General features: G+C 37.3%; 4 protein-coding genes and 1 pseudogene across 9 annotated transcripts; 3 read left to right on the forward strand and 2 right to left on the reverse strand.

Moving 5' to 3' along the window:
- Positions 1-222: 222 nt before the first annotated feature.
- Positions 223-5,156, forward strand: SUF4 (zinc finger (C2H2 type) family protein). 6 transcript variants are annotated; one of them, XR_016125605.1, is made up of 7 exons: positions 223-548; positions 1,467-1,567; positions 2,168-2,294; positions 2,436-2,845; positions 3,729-3,883; positions 3,970-4,628; positions 4,749-5,156. XR_016125605.1 is itself a non-coding variant. In XM_089049268.1 (7 exons), exons 1-7 carry the CDS (start codon positions 343-345, stop codon positions 4,818-4,820), a joined length of 1,125 nt encoding a protein of 374 aa, XP_088905394.1. In that variant the 5' UTR covers positions 223-342; the 3' UTR covers positions 4,821-5,156. The 6 variants fall into 6 exon arrangements, 4 of the variants coding, with proteins under 4 accessions (XP_088905394.1, XP_088905396.1, XP_088905395.1 ...); XR_001677566.2 differs by having other exon boundaries at positions 223-536; positions 2,436-2,803; XM_089049268.1 differs by having other exon boundaries at positions 3,970-4,023.
- Positions 5,157-11,199: 6,043 nt separating this feature from the next.
- LOC103325503 (GTP-binding family protein) lies at positions 11,200-16,615 on the forward strand. Its single transcript, XM_008227680.2, has 8 exons — positions 11,200-11,759; positions 12,633-12,722; positions 13,557-13,702; positions 14,175-14,333; positions 14,439-14,505; positions 15,344-15,451; positions 15,576-15,715; positions 15,971-16,615. The coding sequence occupies exons 1-8, from the start codon at positions 11,286-11,288 to the stop codon at positions 16,053-16,055; spliced, it is 1,269 nt and encodes a 422-aa protein (XP_008225902.1). The 5' UTR covers positions 11,200-11,285; the 3' UTR covers positions 16,056-16,615.
- A 383-nt stretch (positions 16,616-16,998) lies between these two features.
- On the reverse strand, positions 16,999-18,585 carry UFO (F-box family protein). Its single transcript, XM_008227687.2, has one exon. It carries the CDS (start codon positions 18,451-18,453, stop codon positions 17,149-17,151), a length of 1,305 nt encoding a protein of 434 aa, XP_008225909.2. The 5' UTR covers positions 18,454-18,585; the 3' UTR covers positions 16,999-17,148.
- A 3,314-nt stretch (positions 18,586-21,899) lies between these two features.
- Positions 21,900-23,730, forward strand: LOC107880776 (GTP-binding protein ERG-like). Its single transcript, XM_016793029.2, has 5 exons — positions 21,900-22,141; positions 22,443-22,601; positions 22,707-22,773; positions 23,222-23,329; positions 23,422-23,730. Exons 2-5 carry the CDS (start codon positions 22,477-22,479, stop codon positions 23,455-23,457), a joined length of 336 nt encoding a protein of 111 aa, XP_016648515.2. The 5' UTR covers positions 21,900-22,141; positions 22,443-22,476; the 3' UTR covers positions 23,458-23,730.
- A 375-nt stretch (positions 23,731-24,105) lies between these two features.
- On the reverse strand, positions 24,106-26,275 carry LOC103325512 (protein UNUSUAL FLORAL ORGANS pseudogene; annotated as a pseudogene).
- Positions 26,276-26,622: the final 347 nt, after the last annotated feature.

Below are 26,622 nucleotides of genomic sequence, written 5' to 3' on the forward strand. Positions count from 1 at the left end.
ACTAAAAAATAAAAAATAAAAAAACTAATCTTGGTCAATTTTAGGTTGGGCCTCAGCTCAGGTCAACCCAACTATCAACTAGATTAATTTGCAATCTGCTACATCAATTAGGACTAGGAAAAGCCCTAGCCCCAATTTTCAACCCATTTTTCTTATATAATATTATAAAAATAGGCTACAAATACGAAGACATGAAACAAAAGAACCCACAGATCATAGAACGGAAACCTCCAAAAACCCAAATACCGAATCGAAGGCTCAGAGAGAGAGAGAGAGAGAGGGAGACAACAAGAAACACAACAAGAAGACCCGTACGAGGAGGACAAGGAGGAAGAAGGACAAATGGGTAGGAAGAAGAAGAGGGTTTCGTCGAAGGTTTGGTGCTACTACTGTGATAGGGAATTTGACGATGAGAAGATACTGGTGCAGCACCAGAAAGCTAAGCACTTTAAGTGCCATGTCTGCCACAAGAAGCTATCTACCGCTGGTGGCATGGCCATTCATGTCCTCCAGGTCCATAAAGAGAGCGTCACCAAGTATTGCCTTCTGTACTTTCCCCAATTATCTGAACCCTAATTTTTACGTTCTTTCATAGCTGACTTTACTATATGATAATACGATATTGATCAGTTTTATGTTTGCTATATAGAACTATGATCTTCATTGTTTTTATTTTTGCTATGTAAAAATATGATCATCATCCTTAAAAAATTGTAGTTTGGTCAGTCAATGCATCTTTCTAATGGGCTTTAGATAAAACAACAACTTTTTTTAATTAAAAAAACGATTTGTGAAGAATTCTTTTGCTGGAAAAATAATTTGAGATTAAAGTTTTTATGTTAGCTGCATGGGCAAAAGTTTAATGGTCAATGGCATTGAAAGGCTGTCTTGATTTTCGAGCAAATTCAAGCTGTAGGTATTTGATGGAAGTTTAGTAGAATTTGGATTCCAGGAAACGATGTGGCTGTCACTATAAATTGGTTTTTATGTTGTTGGGATATACTGAAATGTCAATGCGTTCACATATGAGGCAAGCTTCTTAATAATGAGAGGGCCCCTGAACCTCAGGAAGATAATGTATTGTATTAACCTTTTACTCATATAACTGTAAGAGGAACTTTATGCACATACCTATGTGCTGATGATAAACTCAAACTTTGTCCACTGTATTCAAAAAGTAAATGTTAATTCATTTCTTTTTGAACTCTAACCATTTGTCATTGATACAAAAGAACAACCCATATTCAAAAATCCGGTTTCAAGTTTTCTAACTCAGACATAAGAACATTATCGTAGATGCTTATAGTTGCTCATTGTTTGTGATTAAACTATTTCACTTGATCATTTAAATGAGCTATTATAAATGGCCATTGCAATTTGTTCAATATATTTGAACTGTGCCTCAATATAATTCCTTACCCTGATTTTCTTTTTTCACTTTACTGATACTCAAACTGGAAAAACAGAGTTCCCAATGCAAAGACTGGAAGAGAGTCAACGGATATTGAAATATATGGGATGCAAGGAATCCCACCTGACGTCTTGGCTGCACATTATGGAGAGGAAGGTAAAGGATCCTTACAAATATGATGTTTATCCAGAGAATTTTCTTATTTTATGTTTAGGTTATGTTATCCCAGTTGATATTTGGTGATGTTTAAATTTTTATTTTATTTAAATGATTAAATTCAACTGTTTTATGCCTTCTTTGGGTTTGATTCACATTAAAGTTTCACCTGGATGTGCTGGATTTGAATCAAATTTTCTTGAATAGTATAATGTATTAAATAAGATGCTCTATTGGAGTGTTCATAGCAACATCCATGTAATAGTTATTTGGGTATAAAAGCTTTGATGATTGTATTTGGTCCAGTTGGAAATTTTTAACATGTTGAAATTCTCCTGTTTTAATGGTTGAACCAATTTACTTCCAAGAGAATGCATCCACATATAAACTCATGCAAGTACACACTCATTCGGATGTCCTAATCTGTGCATAAGAATTCTGTATGAAATGTTTTGTCATGGTTTGTCTTAAAGACTAATCGAACCAACAAAAAGTGTACAATACCTATCATTTTGTGTTGTTAATTTCATGTCCTCTTGAAATTATAGCATCAATCATATAAGTTAAGTTTATTTTCTAAATATCTTAATTTATTTGCAGATGAGGACGCTCCATCAAAAGTAGCTAAAGTGGACGTCCCATCAACCCAGTTTGTTGGTGGTATGGTGCCCGGTTCGATGGGGATTGGATATCCTCCCCAACCAGCTTTGGGTGCAATCCGGCCAATGTATGTTTTCTGTGAGGTTTCTTGCATATCCTCCGCCACCAGCTTTGTGAAATTTGAAAACTATATTTTCTGTGTTACATAATGATTACAATCTACGTAACCAACTTATCTGTATGTTTCTTTGGTTTTTGTTTGCACCAGTTACAATCCTGCAGTTCCAATGCCTCCAAATGCTTGGCAACCTCGTCCCCAGCCATGGTTTCCACAACTTCCAGCAGTCTCAATTCCTCCTCCTTCCTCATTGGGTTATGTGTCGCAGCCATTGTTTCCTGTGCAGAATGTGAGGCCACCCCCTCCATCATCAACCCCTTCACATCTGCCATCACATATAACTCCGCCTGGACTTCCCACATCCATGCCTCCTGTTCCTGTATCACAACCCCTGTTTCCTGTTGTTGGTATAAATAATGTACCAACTCAAAGTTCTCCCTTTTCAGCTCCTATGCCTTCAACTAGTATTCTCTCAAATTCTCCAGCTGAACTTAAAGGCTCAACAGATGCGCATCAAGGTGCGAAAACTTCCATAACAAGTAGTTATCTAAGCATTTCAGGTTTGATGTCCTATTTTTTATTTGCTTAAATGGTCTTTCGGATACGTTTTTTGTGTGTAAATTTTTGTTTTTTACAAGCAATTCAAACATTTGGTATTTCAAAATTTTCAAAATTGAAACTTGTAGCTCATAATATGGGTGTTTTAAGTAGGCATGATGCTGTAATTTATCTGGTATCCCCTCCTTTTTGTATATGTTGGTGGTAACTGTACTTTGATTTAAAAATTTCTTTTTGGAATGATTTAATATGTGTAACATTCTATTGTATATAACTGTCTATTTTGTCAATTTTTTTTTTTGTGTGGTAATTTTTGCCCTTCCCTTGTCTATGCTTTAGCTAATGTCAAGTCTCTTAATTTTTTTTTTCTTTTCATAACAGTATGGAGTCAAAGCTGTATTCTAATCATAGATTTTAACAAAAATGGTATTTTCTTGCTTTCAGATCGATGCTTTCCTTATGTATGATAAAATAAGTAATAGATGCTTTGGGAATTTTCTCTTGTTATTTATGGTTCAAGTCACCTTTTGAGATTATACTACAGAGTACTGTTTTGGGAATTGATCAACTTCAAATTTGGATTTGCTATCAACAGCGTAGTTTGTACGTTGCAGGCTTATGTGTATTTTATATATTACAAAGGCAGTCTGTTATCTTCCTGGTTATGCACCCAATTGATCCTGATAATTGTTTTTATTTCTTGACCAACTAAGCTACTAGTTGTTTTGGTATGATAAGCCTTATGTGTTTGCCCTTTACAATAATGAAGCCTGCCCACATTGCAAAAAATATAGCTCTTCTGTCCTAGTTGATGCCTTTGGATTGTTGATCTCATGTGTGCAAGGCTTGTGAACCTGATATCTCCCTTGCATTTAATTGCTACAGGTGGGACCTTAATTAATTCACACTCTTATGCATCTGGTCCAAATACTGGTGGTCCATCAATTGGACCACCCCCTGTAATTGCAAACAAAGCTCCCGCTCCTCAGCCAGCAGCTAATGAGGTGTATCTGGTTTGGGATGATGAGGCTATGTCCATGGTAAGTCATTTCTAGTTTACAAAATGCTAATTAGGTTTCTTTTTGGCAAGTGTTGTGGCTAACTGGTTCAGTTGACTTACTTGCAGGAGGAAAGAAGAATGTCCTTAGTGAAGTATCAGGTGCATGATGAAACTAGCCAGGTAAGTCATACTACCTCTTTATTTTACGGAGTTGGATTGCTCTAAAACCAGATAGGTAGGCTTTATGTTTTTTTTTTTTTTTGGGAGAAGGAGGTAGGCTTTATGTTGTCTTTTCAGATTGACTTGTTTACCAATTTTTCCTGTTTAGAGAGGCATATACTGTATGAATTTGAACCTTTTTCTTTTGAAAAGAAAATTTTAGCAAAGAACATGTGAACCTTTTAGTCCTCCATCTTTCTGCTTTCCAACCCTTGGTTGATGGGCATGCTGTTTTGTTTAAACTGCCATATCTCGGGTTTCCACGCAACTGCATCAAAAGGTTCAAGTAGGTATTTACATTATTTTTGCTGTTAGTTAGTAATTACAATTTTGACAAGCTTGCTGCAATGGGCTCAAGGATTCTTCTACCTAGCATCGTACTCAGTTAAGTACGGATTCTATGTATTTGTTCTTTAAAATTTGGATTTATCTGTTGTTATTCACTCTCCCTATGCTTTCTTTTGGGGCGTGGGGTTTTGAGTGAAACAAGATCAAGCCCAACAGATTTTTGTTTAATTGTAGCAACATTACTTTATTATTGAACAGTGAAACCAGACTTGGCACAGGTCAGCTTCTTTCACAAAGTTTGGTATCTTTGGATAGGACCAATTTACTTATCTTGCTTGACCAAGTGAATGATGCCCCCGGTTCCTCTCTGATTATCTTGTTGCTGTTTTATTTTTCAGATGAGTTCAATTGATGCAGCCATAGACAGAAGGATTTTGGAGAGCCGGCTCGCTGGCCGGATGGCATTTTAGATCAAATAGCAGCGATGGGCCAATGGCATTGTATGCACTGTTGGAATCTCGTGCTAGTGTATGGACCTTGGAATGTCATGCTGATGTGCGGTCCATATTTCGCCTAGTTTATTTGAAGAGCAAGGCGGGTTCTTTGGTTTGTCTTGCAAGTAAAACCAGTCATACCTTTGTGTTGTATTCTTTGCAAGAATGTGAGGTGGAAGGGAAAATTATTTAAAGTTATGATATGATATTCTTTTTTCCATTTTCCCTTTTGCTTTCTCCCATAGATTTTGATGTAAACCTTGTAGGATATGTTCATTTGAAGGATTTTATTTCATTTCCCCAGTGATTCAATAGTTTTCTAGTTCTATATTTCACATGTGAATAGTAACTGGATTGTTGTTTATTGATGATGATGCTATTATGTTGCTTATTGTAACAAATTAGTCCCAAGTGAAAATTTCAAAAAATAAAAAATAAAAAAATAAAAATGAGAAGGGTTTGAATCCAAGCACGCTCCAATACTGGTCGAGCTTTGGGACTGTTTTCTTTTACGAGCACTGTGAAGCAACTACTCCATGTACAAATCCCAGGGCTACAACAATTTGCAGAAATTTGCTTTTGTGTGTTGTTGCAGTCGATCAATGTGATGACGTATTTTGTATATGAATATTGCACCTCCTAAAATATGGAAAATAGAAATTCATCGTTCAACCATATTATAATAGGTAAATTACCAACATCACGTGGATGTATAATCGTCATTCAAGTACTACTTTAGATAAATATTATAGCTATGGCCAGCAATCCCATCACAATAATAACACATTGGTTGTGCGCAAAGGTTCCCTATGGTCAGTTTAATTGATCTTCGACAAAGCTTAGAGAAAATTTAACGTATATAGACGGTTCTAATCATAAGATTAGTGCTCAAGCTAATGCCTCAAATTAGATCCTATTCTTCATTTGAAACTTTGTTTCAAATACTCTTTTTGTTGAATTTGTTTTGCATATGGTGTACTAAGTCTATGTCCTTCCATTCTTGGGTAATAGCACTAGTACACTATACTCATGCATTCCTCGTCCTATCATAGTTTAATTTTTCACTTGTAAGTCAAGTTTTTATTTTTATTTTTATTTTAGAGAACCGTACATGTGAGTTAGGTTAGTTAGTCAAAATAGTGCCAATTTCCTTTCACTCAATTTTGAGTCTCTCCTTTACATAAATAAATTAGTGTAGGTTAGAATGTCACATTGTCAAAAGTTTTTATACCTAAGAGAAAACTAATTATTAATATCTTGAAAATGCATTTACATGGTGCTAGCAATAGCAAAAGTATAAAGGAAAATAAGAAAAAAAAATAGAAGAAAAAAAAATTGTTTGATAAAATGGGGAAAAAAAACTTCTTCGTGTATTCGGAAAATGCAATACAGAGACCAGACAGTTATGCTAAAATATGAAATAAAATATAAGAATATTTGTTTGTGAGAATTTTCTATATATTCTTCTTCTTATAGTAGATTATATTTATAATACAACGGAACCTTAGTAACCAAATAAATAATAAATTCATATTTCTACTTACAGTAGGAAATCATGAATTAAAGTAAATCAAATATAACTATAATGAGAATCCTTAGTGTGTAAGGAAAGAAAGTCAATGGTCCACAAGTCATGCCAACACTCCCCCTCAAGTTGGTGCATAGATGTCGCCAATACCCAACTGGTCGAGTGAATTGTGGAACGTCTACTAGAAATTGTCTTTGTCAAAATATATGTTAATTGATTCTCGGACTTTACGAGAGGAAACTGAATCACTTTAGTTTCGAGCTTTTGTTTGATATAGTGTTGATCTACCTCAACATATTTAGTGCGATTATGTTGGACTGGATTCTGTGCAATAACTATTGTAGCCTTGTTGTCACAAAAGAGATTCATTACAGATGTAGGTCTATACCCAAGTTCAGTAAGCAACCTCTTTAACCAAATGAGTTTGCAAATTCCTTTGGTCATTCCTCTGAACTCCGCTTCTGCACTGGATAAGGTGACCACCTTATGTTTCTTGCTCCTCTATGTAAACAAATTACCTCCCACGAATGTGAAGTAACCAAATGTGGATTTCCTATCCGTTATACTTCCTGCTTGATCTGCATATGTGTAACCATCAATATTCAAATGACCATGTTTTGAGAACATAAGTCCTTTTCCGGGTGCAGACTTCAAATATCTAAGTATTCAAAAAATTGCATTCATGTGGTCTTCACTCGGAGAATGCATAAATTGACTGACGACACTCACCGCATAAGCATTGTCAGGCCGAGTATGAGACAAGTAGATCAATCTTCCAACTAACCTTTGGTATCTTTCTTTGTTAGTTGGAACTTGATCCGGGTATTCTCCAAGATTATGATTCTGAACAATAGGAGTGTCTATAGGTTTGCAATCTAGCATTCATGTGTTTGTCAACAAGTCCAAGACATATTTTCTTTGAGCGAAAAATATGTCTTGTTGTCATCAGGCCACCTCAATCCCCAAGAAATATTTGAGTCCACCTAGATTCTTCATCTCAAATTCAGTATCCAAATAGTCTTATAGTTGAGATATTTCATGTTTATCATTCCCAATAATAATCATGTCGTCAACATAGATTATTAAAGTTGTTATCTTCCTATTCTGATGTTTCAAGAACATAGTATGATCTAAGTTACACTGTCGGAAACCATTGTTCTTCATTGTCATGGTGAACTGCCCAAACCATGCATGTGGTGACTATTTCAGTCCATACAACGTCTTTCATAATTTGCATATTGTTATAGTCTGAGTAGTATTATATCCAGGAGGAATGTCCATATATACCTATTCCATGAGTTTTCCATGTAGGAAAGCATTCTTTACATCAAACTGGTGTAGTGGCCAGTCCAAATTAACTGTGAGGGACAATAAGACTGACTGTGTTCAATTTTACAACTAGTGCAAATGTTTCTTCATAATCTACACCATAAGTTTGTGTGTACCCTTTCGCAACAAGTCTTGCCTTGTATTGCTCAATAGATCCATTAATGTTATGTTTTATGGTAAACACCTATCTACATTCGATAGTCTTTTTTCCTTGTGATAAAGTTTCCAATGTCCAAGTCTGATTCTTCTCAAGAGCTTTCATCTCTTCGTTTCTAGCTTGAACCCACTTAGAATCTTTCAATGCTTCAGCAACCTTGGTTGGGAACAGACAACTGATGCACAACGGTCTTGAGTGGTTCAGACAGCTTCTCAGTGGATACATGATTCGCAATTGGATATTTTGATGTCTTGTCAATATCATGTGAATAATGGTTGCTTCCCACAATTCTGCCTGAAAGGTAATTAGTATCCAATAGATTTATCCTCTAAATTCACAAGTGTAGTAGGAATAGTTACCTTAAGGATATTCTTAGGAGATTGATCCATTGGTATTGTTAAGTTAGAGGGGGGTCTGCATCCCGTTATTCTGTATTGTCTATAGGTGTAGGACTCGGATCATAAACATCTTCACTGGGGTTAGACGGGTCTAGCAATTGATCGCTTTTGGGCAGAGAGCAATCTCGTGCTCCAGACTCGAGATGATCAATCGTCGGGTTTGGACGATCGATTGTTTCTGTACAGAGGAAAATTTCTTTGTTTTTCAAGTTGCTCTAATTCTGCTTTTCACTTCGTATCTCCCTCCGAAGCATATAATTGGATGATGGGTCATGAAAGAACATCTCAGATTCCAGATAAGTCGCATCCAAAGTGATATATATACTTTGGGGAGAAGGGTGATAACAACGGTAGCCTTTCTGATAAGTGACATAACCCACAAAAACACAACGAATCGCACAAGGATCAAGTTTGCTACGATAATTTTTGTGGAGATGAATAAGGGCCACACATCCAAAGATGAAGTGAGTACTAAAACATGGGGCAAGGGTTTGTGTTACGTAAGCACTTGTAAGAGAGTTTTAAAGGTCAATACACTAGAATGCATGTGGTTTATCAGGTGAACAACAGTGAAAATAACATCATCTCAGTGATGGCTAGGAACATGAGCGCCAATCAGAAGTGGTTGGGCAGTTTTAAGAAGATGTCAATTCTTTCGTTCAGCAACACCATTTTGTTGTGGTGTCTGAGGACAAGTCATGTCATAGATAATTCCATGTTGTTGGAAGTAAGCCTGAAAGTCATGATTAACAAATTCTCCATCATTGTTTGAGTGAAGAATCTGTATTTGAGCATTGAATTGAGCTTTCATTTGTTTGTGGAAGAAGTGAAAATAGGAAAACACTTCGTTTTCATTCTTCAGCAAATAAAGTCATTTCATCCATGTACAATTATCTACGAATGTGACAAACCACTGAACGCCAGAAGGAGCAGTGATAGGTGAAGATCCCCAGATATCAGATAATGTAAACGAAATAGTACACTTGTTCGTACTCAACGAATAGGGCACACGGTGACTCTTGGTCAAAATACAAGTGTCACATGTGAAGTCAGAGTCCTTGACACCTGAGAATAAATTTGGTGTAAAATACTTCATATAACTAAAAGACGGATGTCCCAATCGACGGTGCCACAACCAGATTTGCTTTTGTTTACTATCACAGGAAAGCGTCACACTGTTAGCCATGCCGGGACTAAAGTCATCCATATAAATGAGTACATAACAATTCAATTGTTCAATAAGCTGACTAACGGACATCAATTTATTAGATAAAGATGGAACAACTGGAGTATTAGATAGTGAGAAATAGAGGATGAGAGTGCAACAATGCCAGCCCATGTCATAGGATAAGTAACTCCATTGGCGTTAAATACAAGTTTGTTGGGGTTGTGTAGTATTCAGAAAATTATCAAGGTTAAACATCATATGATCAGTTGCACCGGAATCAATTATCTAGCTCGTGGAATCACTCTTATTTGAAGTATGGAATCAATAACCAGTACCATCATTAGTAGTATTGTGTTGTGTTCAATTTTTAAGAGTAGCCCACTATTTGGAGTAGTCATGCAATTTAAACAAAGTCTCACAAGTGTGTCTCGGATCACCACAGTATGTGCAATCTCATCCATGTGTCGGAGTCATTAGTCGGGAAGTCATAATCTGTGCAGCAGAAGATGCATAGGATATATGTTTAGTAGGAATTCGGATCGGGATCTAAGCCTGAGTCGGGGTTGGTGTCGGAGTTGAAGTTGGGATCTGGTCTAAATCAGAGACATATTCGGGGTTGAGGTCGGGGTTGTTGTCGTAGTAGTTGGGGTCGGGGTCGTCAAAATAGGATCCTGATTCATGATCAGGTTTGGGATCGAAGTCTGCATCTGTAGGAGCTAAGCCACTTGGGTACTCAACTCGGCTATGATTGGTTGAGAATGAGAGAATGAGTCGGTAATGCTACCTCCATGAGGGTTGAAAAAACCATCAACCTCCATAGCAGCGGAAGGGATTTGAAACTAGAGTTATCAATTCCAAGATCGCCACTCTGATACCATGTTAAAATATGAAATCTAATATGAGAATATTTGTTTGTGGGAATTTTCTATATATTCCTCTCTTTATAGGAGGCCATATTCATAAGGCTTAATTATGTACATGCTGTGCTTTCCAACTTATCTCAGATTACCACTGTGGTGAAAACGTCTCAAAGTAAGCGTGCAAAAAGCGTCTCACGTTACCCTTTCCGTCAGTTTTTGAAGTTCCGTTCTGAACGTTCGCTCATCTCCCCAAAATTCCGAGCAGCTCCTCCCATTTATTACCGCTGTTCATCGCACTTTTGGGCTGCCATCGCCTCCTCCGCCACCCCAAGCGGCGACATGGATATCAAAAGAACCGACGTTGTCCTCTACCACCCTCACATCTCACCACGCCAACCGTCGGATCACCGAAAAAGCAAGAAATTGGCGGTTTTACCCAAAATCTCCATTGCTCGTTCGGGCGATTCCGAGCACTATTTTCTTCTATCCGGTATGATTTTTCAACCTCTCGAGTTGTTCTTCTGCTAGTTGTGTTGGTTAGGAGAAATTTCTTAGTTTTGGAGGGTAAATAAGTGATGAACAGTAACAAAGGGAGGGGCTACTGCGGAATTTTGGGGAGATGAAAGATAACATTCGTAGCGGAACTTCAAAAAGCGAGAAAGGGTAAGCGTGAGATAGCTTTTTGCGTTGAAGTACTTTGAGACGTTTTACCACAGTGTGAATCTGAGATAAGTTGGAAAGACAAGCATGTACATAATTAAGCCTATTCATAATACAACAGAGTTTTAGTGGCTAAGTAAATAATATATTTCTATTTCTATTTACAGTAATAAATCAGAAATTAAAATAAATCAAATACAATTATAATTGGAATCTTTGTGTGCGTAAGGAAGTCAATGTTCCGCGAGTGAAGCCAACATTCTAAACCCCTAAAACCCCAAGTGCCCACCCAGATATCTCTCTCTCTCTCTTTCTTCATGCTTCGTATCTAGCAGCTGAGAATGAAAGCTTTAAGAGCTCTGAGAACTCTCTCTTCGAAACCCAGAAAAACCCCATTAAACCCAACCTTCTTTCACAGGTTCTACGCAGCTCAACCTCAAGAAGACGATTCCAGTCACACCCCATCCCTCTCAGACTCTGAAAATGGTTCAGACTCAGTCTTTGACAGTACCCATTACGACATACCAACCATTAGTTCAGATTCTAAGCCGAAAATCCCTCAGAAGCTCACTTGGAACACCAAATACAGATCAAAAGCTGATGAATTGATTGACCAAAAGAAAAAACCTGATGATTTGATATTTAAGAACAGCTCGCTCGCAAAGAAGCTTCTTGAGGCGGCGGTATGTTTGCCCTCAGACGATGAGGATGAGGAGGATGAGGAGGAAGTGGTCAAAGAGGAGGACCAGAAGGCGTTGTCGGTTGGGATAATTGGTGCCCCGAATGCCGGAAAGTCTGCACTGACGAATTATATGGTTTGTTCTTTGCCTTTATCGTTTAAAGGTGTTTAATTTAATGTTGTTCTTGGTGAATTATTGAATGATTGTATTGAGTGATGAAGGTACTGCGGTTAATTGGCTTTCGTAGTTTTTGTCCTGAAGCTGTTTTTGGTTTTGGTATTAAGTAGTCTTTAATTTGATTAACAGTTTCTTGATGAGTTGGTTATGGGAATTTCAGTAGGGTATACACAAGTTCTGTAGCATGAGTATAATGAAGTGTTGGAGACTTTTGGTAATTTTGGCGTTATGTATTATTTCATTTGCCTAATTGGTCATAGTTTATATTTTATGGACAGATAACATTGGTTCTTCTATGTTGCTCTGTTGTGTTATGGGTATATTACATGGCATTAGATGAAGAACACGGGTACCGTATTCTGCATAATTTTCCCATGATTACTGGACTTTGGTCGTATAGATATCAAAATAGTTGCTAAGGTTAAAGCATGTTTGAGCTTCTTGACAGAAGGCTTAACATGTCAATGGCTCTGAACTCGTTTCCAGGTAAACAAAGGTGAGTTCTTCTTAGGAGTCTTGAGTGTCAGACACCAGTATTGAGTCTGAACCTGTCCTGTGCATAACATTTCTCTTAAATCCAAAATGTCATATTTTGGAGGGAAACAAATGAAAAATATTTTTATACTCCCATCTGGGATATACATATAAGCTTGGGAGATTATCCTTTGTTCTTAACCTTGATTCTTTGATGTACTCTGTAGGATATAAAATGATTTGCGGTACTATCTTGAATAAAGTTTACTAGAACATGAATCTAACATCATTTTATACCTTTACTGGATTTTATTATAACCAGAACCTTTCTGATGACGTCCTCTGCATTTTTTATAGGTTGGGACTAAGGTTGCTGCTGTGTCACGGAAGACGAACACCACTACTCATGAAGTATTAGGAGTGATGACAAAAGGAGACACACAAATTGTATGTATCTTGTTTTTAGTTAATAATCGACCTGCTTCTGTAGGAAAATTTTCTGGTGAATGTTACTTTATGCCCTAATGTGTTATGAAAGTTATTCACCATCAATTGAATTACCATATGCAATTGATTTCTTTATTCCAGTTCAAATATGACATTATTACACAAAAAAGACAACCTGATGAGCTTGTGACACTTATTTCTGTCTTGCGATGAGATTTTTTTGATACATTATTCTCATGGAACAAATAACTTATCTTGCACTTTTTTTTTTTTTCTCTTTTAAAGCGCATTTCACTTTCAACTATTTGATTTGTCAAGGTTACTGTTTTTAAATTTTATGTGTTGATTAAAGTTTTGATAGATACCCCATCTTTTGAGATAAAACCAGTGACGTTATAGTTATTAGACTGTAAATCATGTAAATATCAGAACATCATATCTATCCCTATCAATGCCCAACTATTTTTCCAGCTTTGTAATGAAGGTACTGTAAATATTTAATCATAAAATCTAGCATGGAAGCATGCAATATAAATTCTTATGCCATGCATCTTGTTTAAATAACCTTTATAGTCTTTTAAAATGCGTCGCAGTTTGTCGTTTATATTACTAGCGTGATGATCTGAATAGTATTCACATCAGCAATAACAACCTCTCTTGTAAAAATGCATTCAATTAATTTTCTTCTTAGTGCCTCAAAACATGTAGACATGCTTTTTCTTTTTCCTCACTGACGGAAGAGCACATAAATTGAAGCTTATGAAATGTCTTATAGTTGTTTTTCCACATTTTGGGCCATTTGATTGACTGCCTTCATCTATTATGCGTATACAGTGTTTCTTTGATACTCCAGGACTTACATTAAGTAACAGAGGATGCCCTTACAAGGATTTCAAGGTTCGTGTAGAAAGTGCTTGGAGCTCAGTTAATTTATATGATGTGCTCATAGTTATTTTCGACGTCCATAGGCATCTTACCAGGTTAGTGGTCCATTCCATTTGATATTCCGTAAACTTTATTATTCATTTTCCTTCGAACAATATTTCCCACCGTTTGGCTCCAAAACCTATCTTAGCCAGCTATTATATAGGCTTGTTTTATAATAGTTCATTAGTGTGATAGCGCTAATGCATGAAATAAACATAAGCATCAGACCTAGATACATATGACAGCCAGGTTTCATTTAGGTAAATTTTCACCCCCCCTCTCTCTCTCTCTCTCACACACACACATAAGCATCAGACCTAGATACATATGGCAGCTGGGCAAATTTTCAACTCTCTCTCTCTCTCTCTCTCTCACACACACACACACACACACACACACACACACATAAGCATCAGACCTAGAGACATATGGCAGCTGGGCAAATTTTCATCTCTCTCTCTCTATCTCTCTCCAAAAATTATTTGGTTCCTGATCACCTGGTTCCTTTCATTTCCATCTATGTAGGCCTGATGCAAGGGTTATAGGATTAATCAAGCGTATGGGAGCATTAGCACACCCAATACAAAAGAGAGTTTTATGTATGAATAAGGTTGATTTAGTTGAGAAGAAGAAAGATTTGTTAACGGTTGCCGAGCAATTCAAAGATCTTCCTGGGTATGAAAGGTAAGGTTTCCTTGTAGAAAATGAGAGATGGTGTTTGTTGTTTTCTTGGAACCCATGGTTCTTAAGAGTACATCTGACCATCTGTTTATTGCTTTAATCTTGTAGGCATTTCATGATTTCGGGTCTAAAGGGATCTGGAGTGAAAGATCTTACTCAATACTTGATGGATCAGGCATGTGTACTTTTTAGTAATGCCTTCATTGTGATAATTTCCTATGGAACATCAAAAAGAATTCTATTACAATAACCTTTTTAAAATGTATTGTTTGCTAAATGTCATATTCTACAATGCTGCTCTTTCTCTCACTTAATATCTGGTCAGAAATTTGAAAGACTATTACAATTCAATACTTGATGGATCAGGCATGTATACTTTTTAGTAATGCCTTCATTACGATCATTTCCTATGGAATGTCAAAAAGAATTCTATTACAATAGCCTTTTTAAAATGTATTGTTTGCTAAATGTCATATTCTACATTGCTGCTCTTTCTCTCACTTAATATCTGGTCAGAAATTTGAAAGACTATTACAATTTTTAGTTTGAGTTTAAAATTTTTTTAAAAAAAAAAAAAAAACAGTTTTTAACATATAATTTTTTATTTATGAGAGTGAGCCTTGGGTACAAGGATAAGGTTGTTGTTGTTCCATTTAACCCATCCTGGACCCTGTAATGATGGTGGCCTCATGCGTTGGGCTCTCTTTTTTTTTTTTTTTTTTGGTAGATTAATTGTTTTTAGTAATAAGTTGGTCTTCTAATCAATGTAAGAAGCAATTATTTCTTTTGGGAACCCAGTAAGGTTTGCTTGTTGAAATTATAATTGGATTGCTAATCTTTGTGCACCTCCTTCTGTTTTCAAGTTTTGGTTTGAAAAAGTATTCTAAAATTTATCTTGATGGAGTAAAGCACCTAAACTAACTTCTTTTCATGAATCTGCTTATCTTTCTAGCTAATGTTATGCTGTGTACTAGATCCCACATCTCAGTTCTTCTGAGGGTTTTTATGTTTAGGCTGTCAAAAGATCTTGGGAGGAAGATCCATTCATCCTGACTGAGGAAGTAATGAAGAATATATCATTAGAAGTTGTCCGAGAAAGGTTGTTAGACCATGTCCATCAGGTAGAGATAGTGTCTGCTTTATGTACTTTGAGGATATCATTTCTGTCTGCTCAACGATTCTCTCTACGGTCTCAAAATAAGCAATTTAAGAATCTTAAACAATGACAATCTCTGCTTATTCTAGGAAATCCCGTACGGTATTGAACATCGGTTGATGGACTGGAAGGAGTTGCGAGATGGCTCTCTTCGGATTGAACAGCATCTTATCACTCCCAAATTAAGTCAACGCAAGATTCTTGTAGGAAAGAAGGGCTGTAAAATAGGGTAAATACTGAAGTCCTTGTTCCAGCATTTGTTTTGCTCTTCTGTAACTTTCACATCATTTGACTATTTGTTCATAATTTTAACAAAAATAAGACATTTGTTTTAGGTTATTTTTACTGGGAACTTATTGATGTACGTCACCTTTTGCTTAGAGTTGTATCCTAGCTACTTGGGCACTTTAAGTAATTAGAACATATTGGAATCAATATTTTACTTCTTACACAAATTGGTCTGAAATACATTCTTTTGAAACAGGAGAATTGGCATGGAAGCTAATGAGGAGCTAAGGTCCATCTTCAAGAGGGATGTCCACCTCATTCTCCAGGTTAGACTTAAATGACACATTAGCAAGTTGAGTTGAATGCCAAGAAGGGCACCTCTTCATGCCATACTGTCTTGAAAACGAAGGTAGGTTGAGCTATGATCCATCACAAGATGGAAGTGCACCTTATTTGTAAGGTTGGACTTGCGACATGTTTAGTGAATAGAGAGATGAATGTCAAAAATTGCGACATTTCATCCACACTATTTTGAAATGTACATAAGGAAGCTTCTCAGGCCTATCTTTACTCTATTCTCCTTGACTCATCAAATTTATGATGGCCATCCATCTAGTTCTGAGCTTTCAATGTCCGAAATTTATCAGCTTTAGTTTGGGGATTGAAGCGGGTGACAAATAATTTGAAGACCCCAACTTGGCAGGCAAACACTAATGTCCGGAGATCTTTGAGAATGTACACTGTCTTGATATGGAATTCTTTTCTCTTTATACTAATCTTTTGTTTTTCCCCCTAAAGATGTGTTTATGTGTAGCAACATATGAACGCTTAAGCAGGGTTGTTTCATTTGATTTTTATTTGAATCTATACGTCCTTTAGTAGACTGTTAAAAGGACCCATATCTCTGATTGTTCAGAAGTCATTTATGAATGTGACTTTGCTTGTGTCACTGTAAATTCCACCTGTGTTAAGATGCGAATTGATTCAAATGTTTTACGCCCTTGGTAAGTATTGAAATGGATTCTGTCTTGGCATTGCTTCCCTTTTTAATTTGAGCCGTGTAATACAAATTCAAGGTTTCTCTCTTGTATGATTTGGGGTCTAAACTCAGAGATTCAAGATAACCATTAGAATTTGTACTTGAGGCTCGGATTAAAAGTCTAGCGAGGCAAACACCATACTAACCAACTGATTTAACCTACATATGCTTCAGTCTTGTAGTTAATTCCAGGGAATATTATTATATTAGTCATGCATGCGAACTATCTCCTCATGTGACCAGAGAGAGGAGATTGACAAAAGACATCACATATCACTTAAAAGTTCTGACAAGTAGCTCCTGACTAAACTGGACTAAACAACTATTCCTTTATCATCACAACCACTGCTTCTCCTACTGCTAAACACCAACATCACATGCCAAAACGAAATCTCCTAACCAGTGAAAGGCTGAAATGGATCAAGAAGCCCTGTGACTGGTGTGGCAAGTTGGGGCTCATAAGCAAAACCATGCAAATCACCATCTATCCCAGCATGAACATAAGGGCATGGAGGGATCCATTGCCACCTTTTCCTGCACATATCAAACAGCAAAGCCTTGTCAGAACCTAGGATCATTATGGTAAGGAACTCTCCATGGACAACACAATGAAACCCATTTCCATTTTCCAGCTCTGTAAATTGAACATAAAGCTGTTGTGGCATTCTTTCCATCTCAATCCATGTTGTTCCACAAGCCTGCAAGCCCCAAAGCCTCAGGCTTTTTGGCACATTGAGGCTACTCTTATCAACTGCAGAAACCAGCAGCAGCTTTCCCTTGCTCTCCACCAAGGTTGGAGACCTCAGATGCCTTTTCATGGGAGCCTTAATCTCCCACCAGTTATTTGCTGCCACATCATAAGCCGACACACTGAAAGGGCTATAGTTCATGCAGTAGAATTTTCCCTGAACATGAACCATTTGACCTGATTCAAAATTGCAGACCTTTGGTAGAGAAGAATTGGTGCCCCATAATGAAAAGAACCCATCTCCATCAATATGAAAGCTCTCTGCAGTCAAGTTTTTCACAGCATATGGAGAAATCAAGTCATCTCCAGCAACAGTGACATCAAGGGATGAAGGGCTAACACTTAAGCCTATGGAAGGGAAGAACCTTGATCTTAGAGTTGGAGGCAATTGAGTCAGAGAACCAACAATTGGGTTGCACAGAATTAGAGTCTTCGGACCAGCCTGATCAGAAACCCAACAGATTAAACCACCTGACGAAGAAGCAGGGGAGAACCCAGAGGGAAGCAGAGCAAAGGAAAGGCGGTACCATGCAAGTTCATAAGGATCAAAAAGATACCCTTCACAATCAGTACCAGCCCTGTTGTCGTCAACATGGCTTCCTCCAATATTGTTGTTCCTGTATATGTAGCTGCTCTTGAGGCGTTTGTGCTTGAAGAAGAGGAACCAATGACGGCGAGGAGATACTTGGAGGTACAATTCAAGAAAGGCGTTGGAGAACAACAGAGCATACCATCTCTTGCAGACACATCGAGCTCGAAAAAAGGCCGGTGGTGGAAGAAAGGCGATGACACGGTCGAGCAGCCGGTGTGGGAGCTTACTCCATATCCTACTATTCATCCATGGACTAGGACTGGATGTGTTGATATTTTCAGCAATGCCACCATGTCCACTACTAGTAGTATTAGAGGTGTTGGAGAAGGGAAAGGTGATAGTAGGATGAAAAGCATCCATCTTTTTGTGTATGGTGACAAGGGCTTGCAAGTAAATTTGGCCTAGATTGTAATACTTATTCAGTGGAGTTGAAACGAAGAAATGGAGGGAGTTGAAGCGTGAGCCAATTGTGGAAATAAAGGTCTACGTGCATGCTTGCTTTTTTCAAATGTAGAAAAGTGGAAATTCGTTTTTGGTTCACCAAGAGAGGAAGGTTGGTATGGTTATGTTTGGAGAAAGTTCAGGATGATGTGAACATAAGGATGGAAAATCTCAGGTGGGTTTTTATTTTAAGAAGGGATCCATTTCTAATGGGAGAACAAGAAAGGTTTGGGCTGATAAAAGTCACCTGATGAATTGGATGGTTTGTTGTTAACTTCCATGGGATTGGAGAGAAGGGGTTGAAGGATAGGAGAAAGTGCTAAAAGGTCACTACATATATAGAAGAAAAAGAGATCACTGTTGCAAAAGTAAAGAGGAAATCTGTAACACTCAAAATAATTAATGGGGCTCTGGTTTGTTTTGGTTAGGGTGGACAAGTTTATTATGTGTGTATATATAGGAAAGATGACTTGGTCTCTCCTCTCTTGTTCTGATATTTCTCTCTCTTTGTTGCATATTGGTTTCTTTTGCATTTCTTTCCCTATGAGAGAAATGAGGGCAGTGATTCTGATGGATGCATCAGTCAATTTGGTGTTGTTCTGTCAAGGCCGAGGTTGCTAAGATATGTGCAACTTTAAGATGAGAGAGAGAGAGAGAGAGATGTCTTTGCATTAATATCGATCATTGTTCACACTGTACACGTACGAACTCCTCAACGTGAATGCACCAATTCAACTTTCCACGAGTTGAAGCCTCATGAAGGGATCGGACAAGCATGCACCATGAATAATTTATATGTGGCAGTAAGCAGATGGAAAATCATTAAAGAAGAAATATATTCTATCTGGTGTTGTTTCCTGGCAGTATAGTGTCATTGAAGGGAAAGGAGTTTAGAGTCTTTGGACTTTGGATCAGGGAAGACTAACGTCATCTCCAGTTGTATGGCTAAATGTAGTTCATAGTTATAAATTTAGGCCTCCAAAATATTAATTTTTTAAAGAATAGTGCATGGCTAAATTTTTTCATTTCCAATCATGCATGTCTATATTTTATGGTCCTTCATATTTTATTATTTTGAAAAAAACTATGGTACAATACTCATAAATTCCGCAACCATATATTGTTTAATTTAATTAAACTACTATGTTAAAAAAAAAATAATAAATAAAGACAACAAAGGCAATTAAAAAAAATAAATTGGAAAGGTTTCAAGGATCTGACCTTCAACGGTCATGACCCATAATTTTTTATAATTTTTTTAAACAATACTATACATTTAAATATGTGAAGACCAAAAAAAAAAGGATTGGTTTCAATGTTTGAGCTCCAATGGTCACGAACAAGACTTTTTTATAATTGTTTTTAAACAACACTTGAAAAGATTAGAAAAGCTGACGACATTTATTATTTACTATTTTATTTTTTTAAGGAAGGACTGGGTAGGTCTGATCTTCAACATCATTGCCAACAATTTTTTAGACTTTTTTCTTAAACACTATGAATTGAAACATTCAAAAAGCTTTTTAAAATCTATATATATCAATGTTGGCTGTTGAAAAGCACATAGATGGATCATGGGCCCCATTACAAATTTGGCTAGGCCAAAGCTACATTTAGCTCGGTTGAAGGGCTAAAGGGCCAAATGTGGCCCTCCAAATTTGGCAAAAAAAAAAAATTTAGCTCATGGCTGGAGATGAGTTTTGCATTATTTTAGAGTTATATTTGGAATATGGCCCATTGTTGGAGATGACCTAAGAGATGATATTTAAGATCACTAAAAGTATTTTATTAGGTAACTTAATAAGATGAGATTTATGAATTTTGGATCTTAGAGTCAACAAGGTAAGATGAGATTTATGTATTTTATTAGGTAACTTAATAAGGCATAGACCTCGGAACTAACACGTGAACTACAAATTACAATCTCATCTAAACCTTGCCATGTTTAATAACCCAAGAAGGTAAGATCATCAAACTCTTAATCTAATTTATTTCTTTCTTCTCAACATTACTATGGATCTCAAGTTCAAATTATCTGGTTTTCCAACGTTAACAATTATTGAAATATAACCCTCACTTTTAAGGAAACCTAATCGAGTAATTATATTAACATGATTTGAATAAGTTGGTATTATTACTAATGTTTGGCTTAGTGCAAGAGGGATCATGCAACCCTAATGCAGGTGGTGTATGACACAAAGACTTTGTCAGATAATATGTCCAATCCAATCTCATTGATGGGTTTTTGCAGTTGTACATGGCGTGAACAACAAAAAACTTTATTTTGAAGACCCCCAAGGCTTGAAGTTTCAGACTTGACGAGATCTTCAAATAATGTTATAATTACAATGCACTCTGTGTAAAGAAGCTGTGTAATCTGCTCTTTCTGACTACTTTCTTTGAGTCATAATATTCTCTTTATGTAAGCCTCTTGGCTTTTGTTTGGTTTTGTTAAGGGAAGCAAATCTGAGTCAGAACAATCACCATGTCTTGTTTCTGTCAATCTTTAAGTATTATCATTTGTCTCAGAGTTCATGCCTCTAAAATGGAAAAAGTAGTGATAATCATATTTGGAAATTTATTTCTTCCCTCAAGAAACTTCTATATTAGAAAAAGGTGTACTCCACATATTTGGAAATTGTGTTTTCCCTTCAAGCAACCCAGTAGCTATAGTACCACCTACCTCTCTCTCTCATCTCTCTCTCTCTCTCTCTCTCTCTCTCTCTCTCTCTCTCTCTCTCTCTCTCTCTCTCTCTCTCTCATTTCTTTTTCTTTCTTTTCAAAGTTTCTTCCTTTGGCTAGCTAGCTAGTTTGGCCTCAGTTCCTCCTCTAGTTGCTTCAGAGATTTCATTTCTCATTATTTGGTTTTGGCAACTTTGACTTGCCCAAATTTTCATGGAGCTTTAACTGTTTTTTTACCCTCTTTAGGGAAGAGACATACAAATATTTACCTTCAAGCAAACAGGTATGGTACTTCAAAAAATATTTCCATTTAGAGATGTTCTAGATGGAAATCATAGTGAGAGTAGGTTTCCTTTCAGTATTGAATTATTGACTTCAAACTATTCTCAGATGAAACCCAAAAAACCAGTAAAAAAAACAAAGCTTTTGTGAATTAAATACGTTTTTCTTTGTCTGTAGACTTTCAAAAGTTGATTAATTACTGCGTCAGATAGCTCCACTCATGTCTAATCTTGTTGTGGTGATAGTTCTGTGTGTGAGAGAGATATATATATATATATATATATAAACGGTTCACATCTATATGTTCTGCTGCTTGAGGTTTTCTAGGCTCTTGCATCGCATACTTATTAGTTCGTTAAATCAGTTTTCACTTCGTATGACGCAAGTAAAAGTCAAAATTGAAGAAACAGAAATCTTAAAATCACTTCTTAATTAAGTAAGAAAGAAAAAAGTTCAATAAAGAAATCCAATGCAGCATTTGCTTAAAGTTGTTCAGATTTGAAATTACGCTTCATTTATTCACTTATTGTGGCTTGAAAGCTCTCTCTTCATTGTCGGATTTACCATGGTTCAAAAGATGAAGCCCTATCTCTTCATATAGCTAGCTCATAGTTATTTTCGACGTCCATAGGCATCTTACCAGGTTAGTGGTCCATTCCATTTGATATTCCATAAGCTTTATTCTTCATTTTCCTTCGAACAATATTTCCCACCATTTGGCTCCACAACCTTTCTTATCAAGCTATTATATGGGCTTGTTTTATAATAGTTCCTAAGTGTGATAGCGCTAATGCATGAAATGAACATAAGCATCAGACCTAGATACATATGACAGCCAGGTTCCATTTAGGCAAATTTTCACCTCTCTCTCTCTCTCTCTCTCTCTCTCTTCCAATATTATTTGGTCCCTGATCACCTGGTTCTTTTCATTTCCATCTATGTAGACCTGATGCAAGGGTTATAGGATTAATCAAGCGTATGGGAGCAGAAGCACACCCAATACAAAAGAGAGTGTTATGTATGAATAAGATTGATTTAGTTGAGAAGAAGAAAGATTTACGAACGTTTGCCGAGCAATTCAAAGATCTTCCTGGGTATGAAAGGTAAGGTTTCCTTGTAGAAAATGAGAGATGGTGTTTGTTGTTTTCTTGGAACCCATGGTTCTTAAGAGTACATCTGACCATCTGTTTATTGCTTTAATCTTGTAGGCATTTCATGATTTCGGGTCTAAAGGGATCTGGAGTGAAAGATCTTACTCAATACTTGATGGATCAGGCATGTGTACTTTTTAGTAATGCCTTCATTGCGATAAGATCCTATGGAAATGGAACATAAAAAAGAATTCTATTACAATAGCCTTTTTAAAATGTATTGTTTGCTAAATGTCATATTCTGGACCCCGTAATGATGCGTTGGGCTCTCTTTTTTTGTAGATGAATAGTTTTTATTAATAAGTCGGTCCTTCTAATCAGTGTACGTAAGAAGCAATTATGTCTTTTGGGAACCCAATAAGGTTTGCGTATTGAAATTATAATTGGATTGCTAATCTTTGTGCACCTCCTTCTCTTTTCAAGTTTTGGTTTGAAAAAGTATTCTAAAATTTATCTTGATGGAGTAAAGCACCTAAACTAACTTCTTTTCATGAACTGCTTATCTTTCTAGCTAATGTTACGCTGTGTACTAGATCCCGCATCTCAGTTCTTCTGTGGGTTTTTATGTTTAGGCTGTCAAAAGATCTTGGGAGGAAGATCCATTCATCATGACTGAGGAAGTAATGAAGAATATATCATTAGAAGTTGTCCGAGAAAGGTTGTTAGACCATGTCCATCAGGTAGAGATTCAGCGACTTTTGTATCTACTTTGAGGCTATCATTTCTGTCATCTCAACGATTCTTAAATAATGACAATCTCTGCTTATTCTAGGAAATCCCATCGGTTGGACGGACTGGAAGGAGTTGAGAGATGGCTCTCTTCGGATTGAACAGCATCTTATCACTCCCAAATTAAGCCAACGCAAGATTCTTGTAGGAAAGAAGGGCTGTAAAATGGGGTAAATACTGCAGTCTTAGTTTCAGCATTTGTTTTGCTCTTCTGTAACTTTCACAACATTTGACTATTTGTTCAAAATTTTGACAAAAGAAGACATTTGTTTTAGGTTATTTTTACTGCTAACTTATTGATGTACTTCACCCTTTGCTTAAGAGTTGTATCCTAGCTACTTGGGCACTTTAAGTAATTAGGACATATTGGAATCATTATTTTACTTCTTACACAAATCCCACCCGTGTTAATATGCGAATTGATTCAAATGTTTTACGCCCTTGGTAAGTATCGAAATGGATTCTCTGTCTTGGCATTGCTTCACTGTTTAATTTGAGCCGTGTAATACAAATTCAAGTTCTCTCTTGTATGATTTGGGGTCTAAACTCGGAGATTTAAGATAACCATTAGAACTTGTACTAAAGGCTCGGATTAAAAGTCGAGCGAGGCAAATACAATGGGGAAGGGAAAATTTGAACTTAGAACCTCTTCCACAACTTGGCAGGCAAACACTATACTAACAAATGTTCTTTAACTGCAACATTAAGATGTGCAGTAGGGCTGACTGGCAGTTTTGTTATCAACTAAGGGTGCGATTTATCGTTAGAAAACTTATTGGGCGAGCTTACCGCCCTAGCCAACTGATTTAACATACTTTGATTTAACATACTTATGCTTCAGTCTTGTAGTTTATTCCAGGGAATATTATTATATTAGTCATGTATTCGAACTATCTCCTCATGTGATACACCAGACCAGAGAGGAGATTGACAAAAGACATCAAATATCACTTAAAAGTTCTGACAATAGCTCCTGACTAAACTGGACTAAACAACTATTTCCCCTATCATCACAACCACTGCTTCTCCTACTGCTAAACACCAACATCACATGCCAAAACGAAATCTCCTAACCAGTGAAAGGCTGAAATGGATCAAGAAGCCCTGTGACTGGTGTGGCAAGTTGGGGCTCATAAGCCAAACCATGCAAATCACCAACTATCCCAGCATGAACATAAGGGCATGGAGGGATCCATTGCCACCTTTTCCTGCACATATCAAACAGCAAAGCCTTGTCAGAACCTGGGATCATTATGGTAAGGAACTCTCCATGTACAACACAATGAAACCCATTTCCATTTTCCAGCTCTGCAAATTGAACATAAAGCTGCCGTGGCATTCTTTCCATCTCAATCCATGTTGTTCCACAAGCCTGCAAGCCCCAAAGCCTCAGGCTGTTTGGCACTTTGAGCTTACTCTTATCAGCTGCAGCAACTAGCAGCAGCTTTCCCCTGCTCTCCACCAAGGTTGGAGACCTCAGATGCCTTTTCATGGGAGCCTTAATCTCCCACCAGTTATTTGCTGCCACATCATAAGCCAACACACTGAAAGGGCTATAGTTCATGCAGTAGAATTTTCCCTGAACATGAACCATTTGACCTGATTTAAAATTGCAGACCTTTGGTAGAGAAGAATTGGTGCCCCATAATGAAAAGAACCCACCTCCATCAATATGAAAGCTCTCTGCAGTCAAGTTTTTCACAGCATATGGAGAAATCAAGTCATCTCCAGCAACAGTGACATCAATGGATGAAGGGCTAACACTTAAGCCTATGGAAGGGAAGAGCCTTGATCTTAGAGTTGGAGGCAATTGAGTCAGAGAACCAACAATTGGGTTGCACAGAATTAGAGTCTTCGGACCAGCCTCATCAGAAACCCAACAGATTAAACCACCCGACGAAGAAGCGGGGGAGAACCCAGAGGGAAGCAGAGCAAAGGAAAGGCGGTACCATGCAAGTTCATAAGGATCAAAAAGATACCCTTCACAATCAGTACCAGCCCTGTTGTTGTCACCATGGCTTCCTCCAATATTGTTGTTCCTGTATATGTAGCTGCTCTTGAGGCGTTTGTGCTTGAAGAAGAGGAACCAATGGCGGCGAGGAGATACTTGGAGGTACAATTCAAGAAAGGCGTTGGAGAACAACAGAGCATACCATCTCTTGCAGACACATCGAGCTCGAAAAAAGGCCGGCGGTGGAAGAAAGGCGATGACACGGTCGAGCAGCCGGTGTGGGAGCTTACTCCATATCCTACTATTCATCCATGGACTAGGACTGGATGTGTTGATATTTTCAGCAATGCCACCATGTCCCCTACTAGTAGTATTGAAGGTGTTGGAGAAGGGAAAGGTGATAGTGGGATGAAAAGCTTCCATCTTTTTGTGTATGATGACAAGGGCTTGCAAGTAAATTTGGCCTAGATTGTAGTACTTATTCAGTGGAGTTGAAACGAAGAAATGGAGGGAGTTGAAGCGTGAGCTAATTGTGGAAATAAAGGCTTACGTGCATGCTTGCTTTTTTCAAATGTAGAAAAGTGGAAATTCGTTTTTGGTTCACCAAGAGAGGAAGGTTGGTATGGTTATGTTTGGAGAAAGTTTAGGATGATGTGAACATAAAGATGGAAAATCTCAGGTGGGTTTTTATTTTAAGAAGGGATCGATTTCAATTGGGAGAACAAGAAAGGTTTGGGCTGATAAAAGTCACCTGATGAATTGGATGGTTTGTTGTCAACTTTCATGGGATTGGAGAGAAGGGGTTGAAGGATAGGAGAAAGTGCTAAAAGGTCACTACATATATAGAAGAAAAAGAGATCACTGTTGCAAGTAAGTAAAGAGGAAATCTGTAACACTCAAAATAATTAATGGGGCTCTGGTTTGCTTTGGTTAGGGTGGACAAGTTTATTATGTGTGTATATATAGGAAAGATGACTTGGTTTCTCCTCTCTTGTTCTGATATTTCTCTCTCTTTGTTGCATATTGGTTTCTTTTGTATTTCTTTCCCTATGAGAGAAATGAGGGCAGTGATTCTGATGGATGCATCAGTCAATTTGGTGTTGTTCTGTCAAGGCCGAGGTTGCTGAGATATGTGCAACTTTAAGATGAGAGAGAGAGACAGATGTCTTTGCATTAATATCGATCATTGTTCACACTGTACACGTACGAACTCCTCAACGTGAATGCGCCAATTCAACTTTCCACGAGTTGAAGCCTCATGAAGGGATCGGACAGGCATGCACCATGAATAAT

Source organism: Prunus mume, linkage group LG3, assembly GCF_029339155.1.
Source record: "Prunus mume cultivar Tortuosa linkage group LG3, ASM2933915v1, whole genome shotgun sequence".
Lineage (NCBI taxonomy): Eukaryota > Viridiplantae > Streptophyta > Magnoliopsida > Rosales > Rosaceae > Prunus > Prunus mume.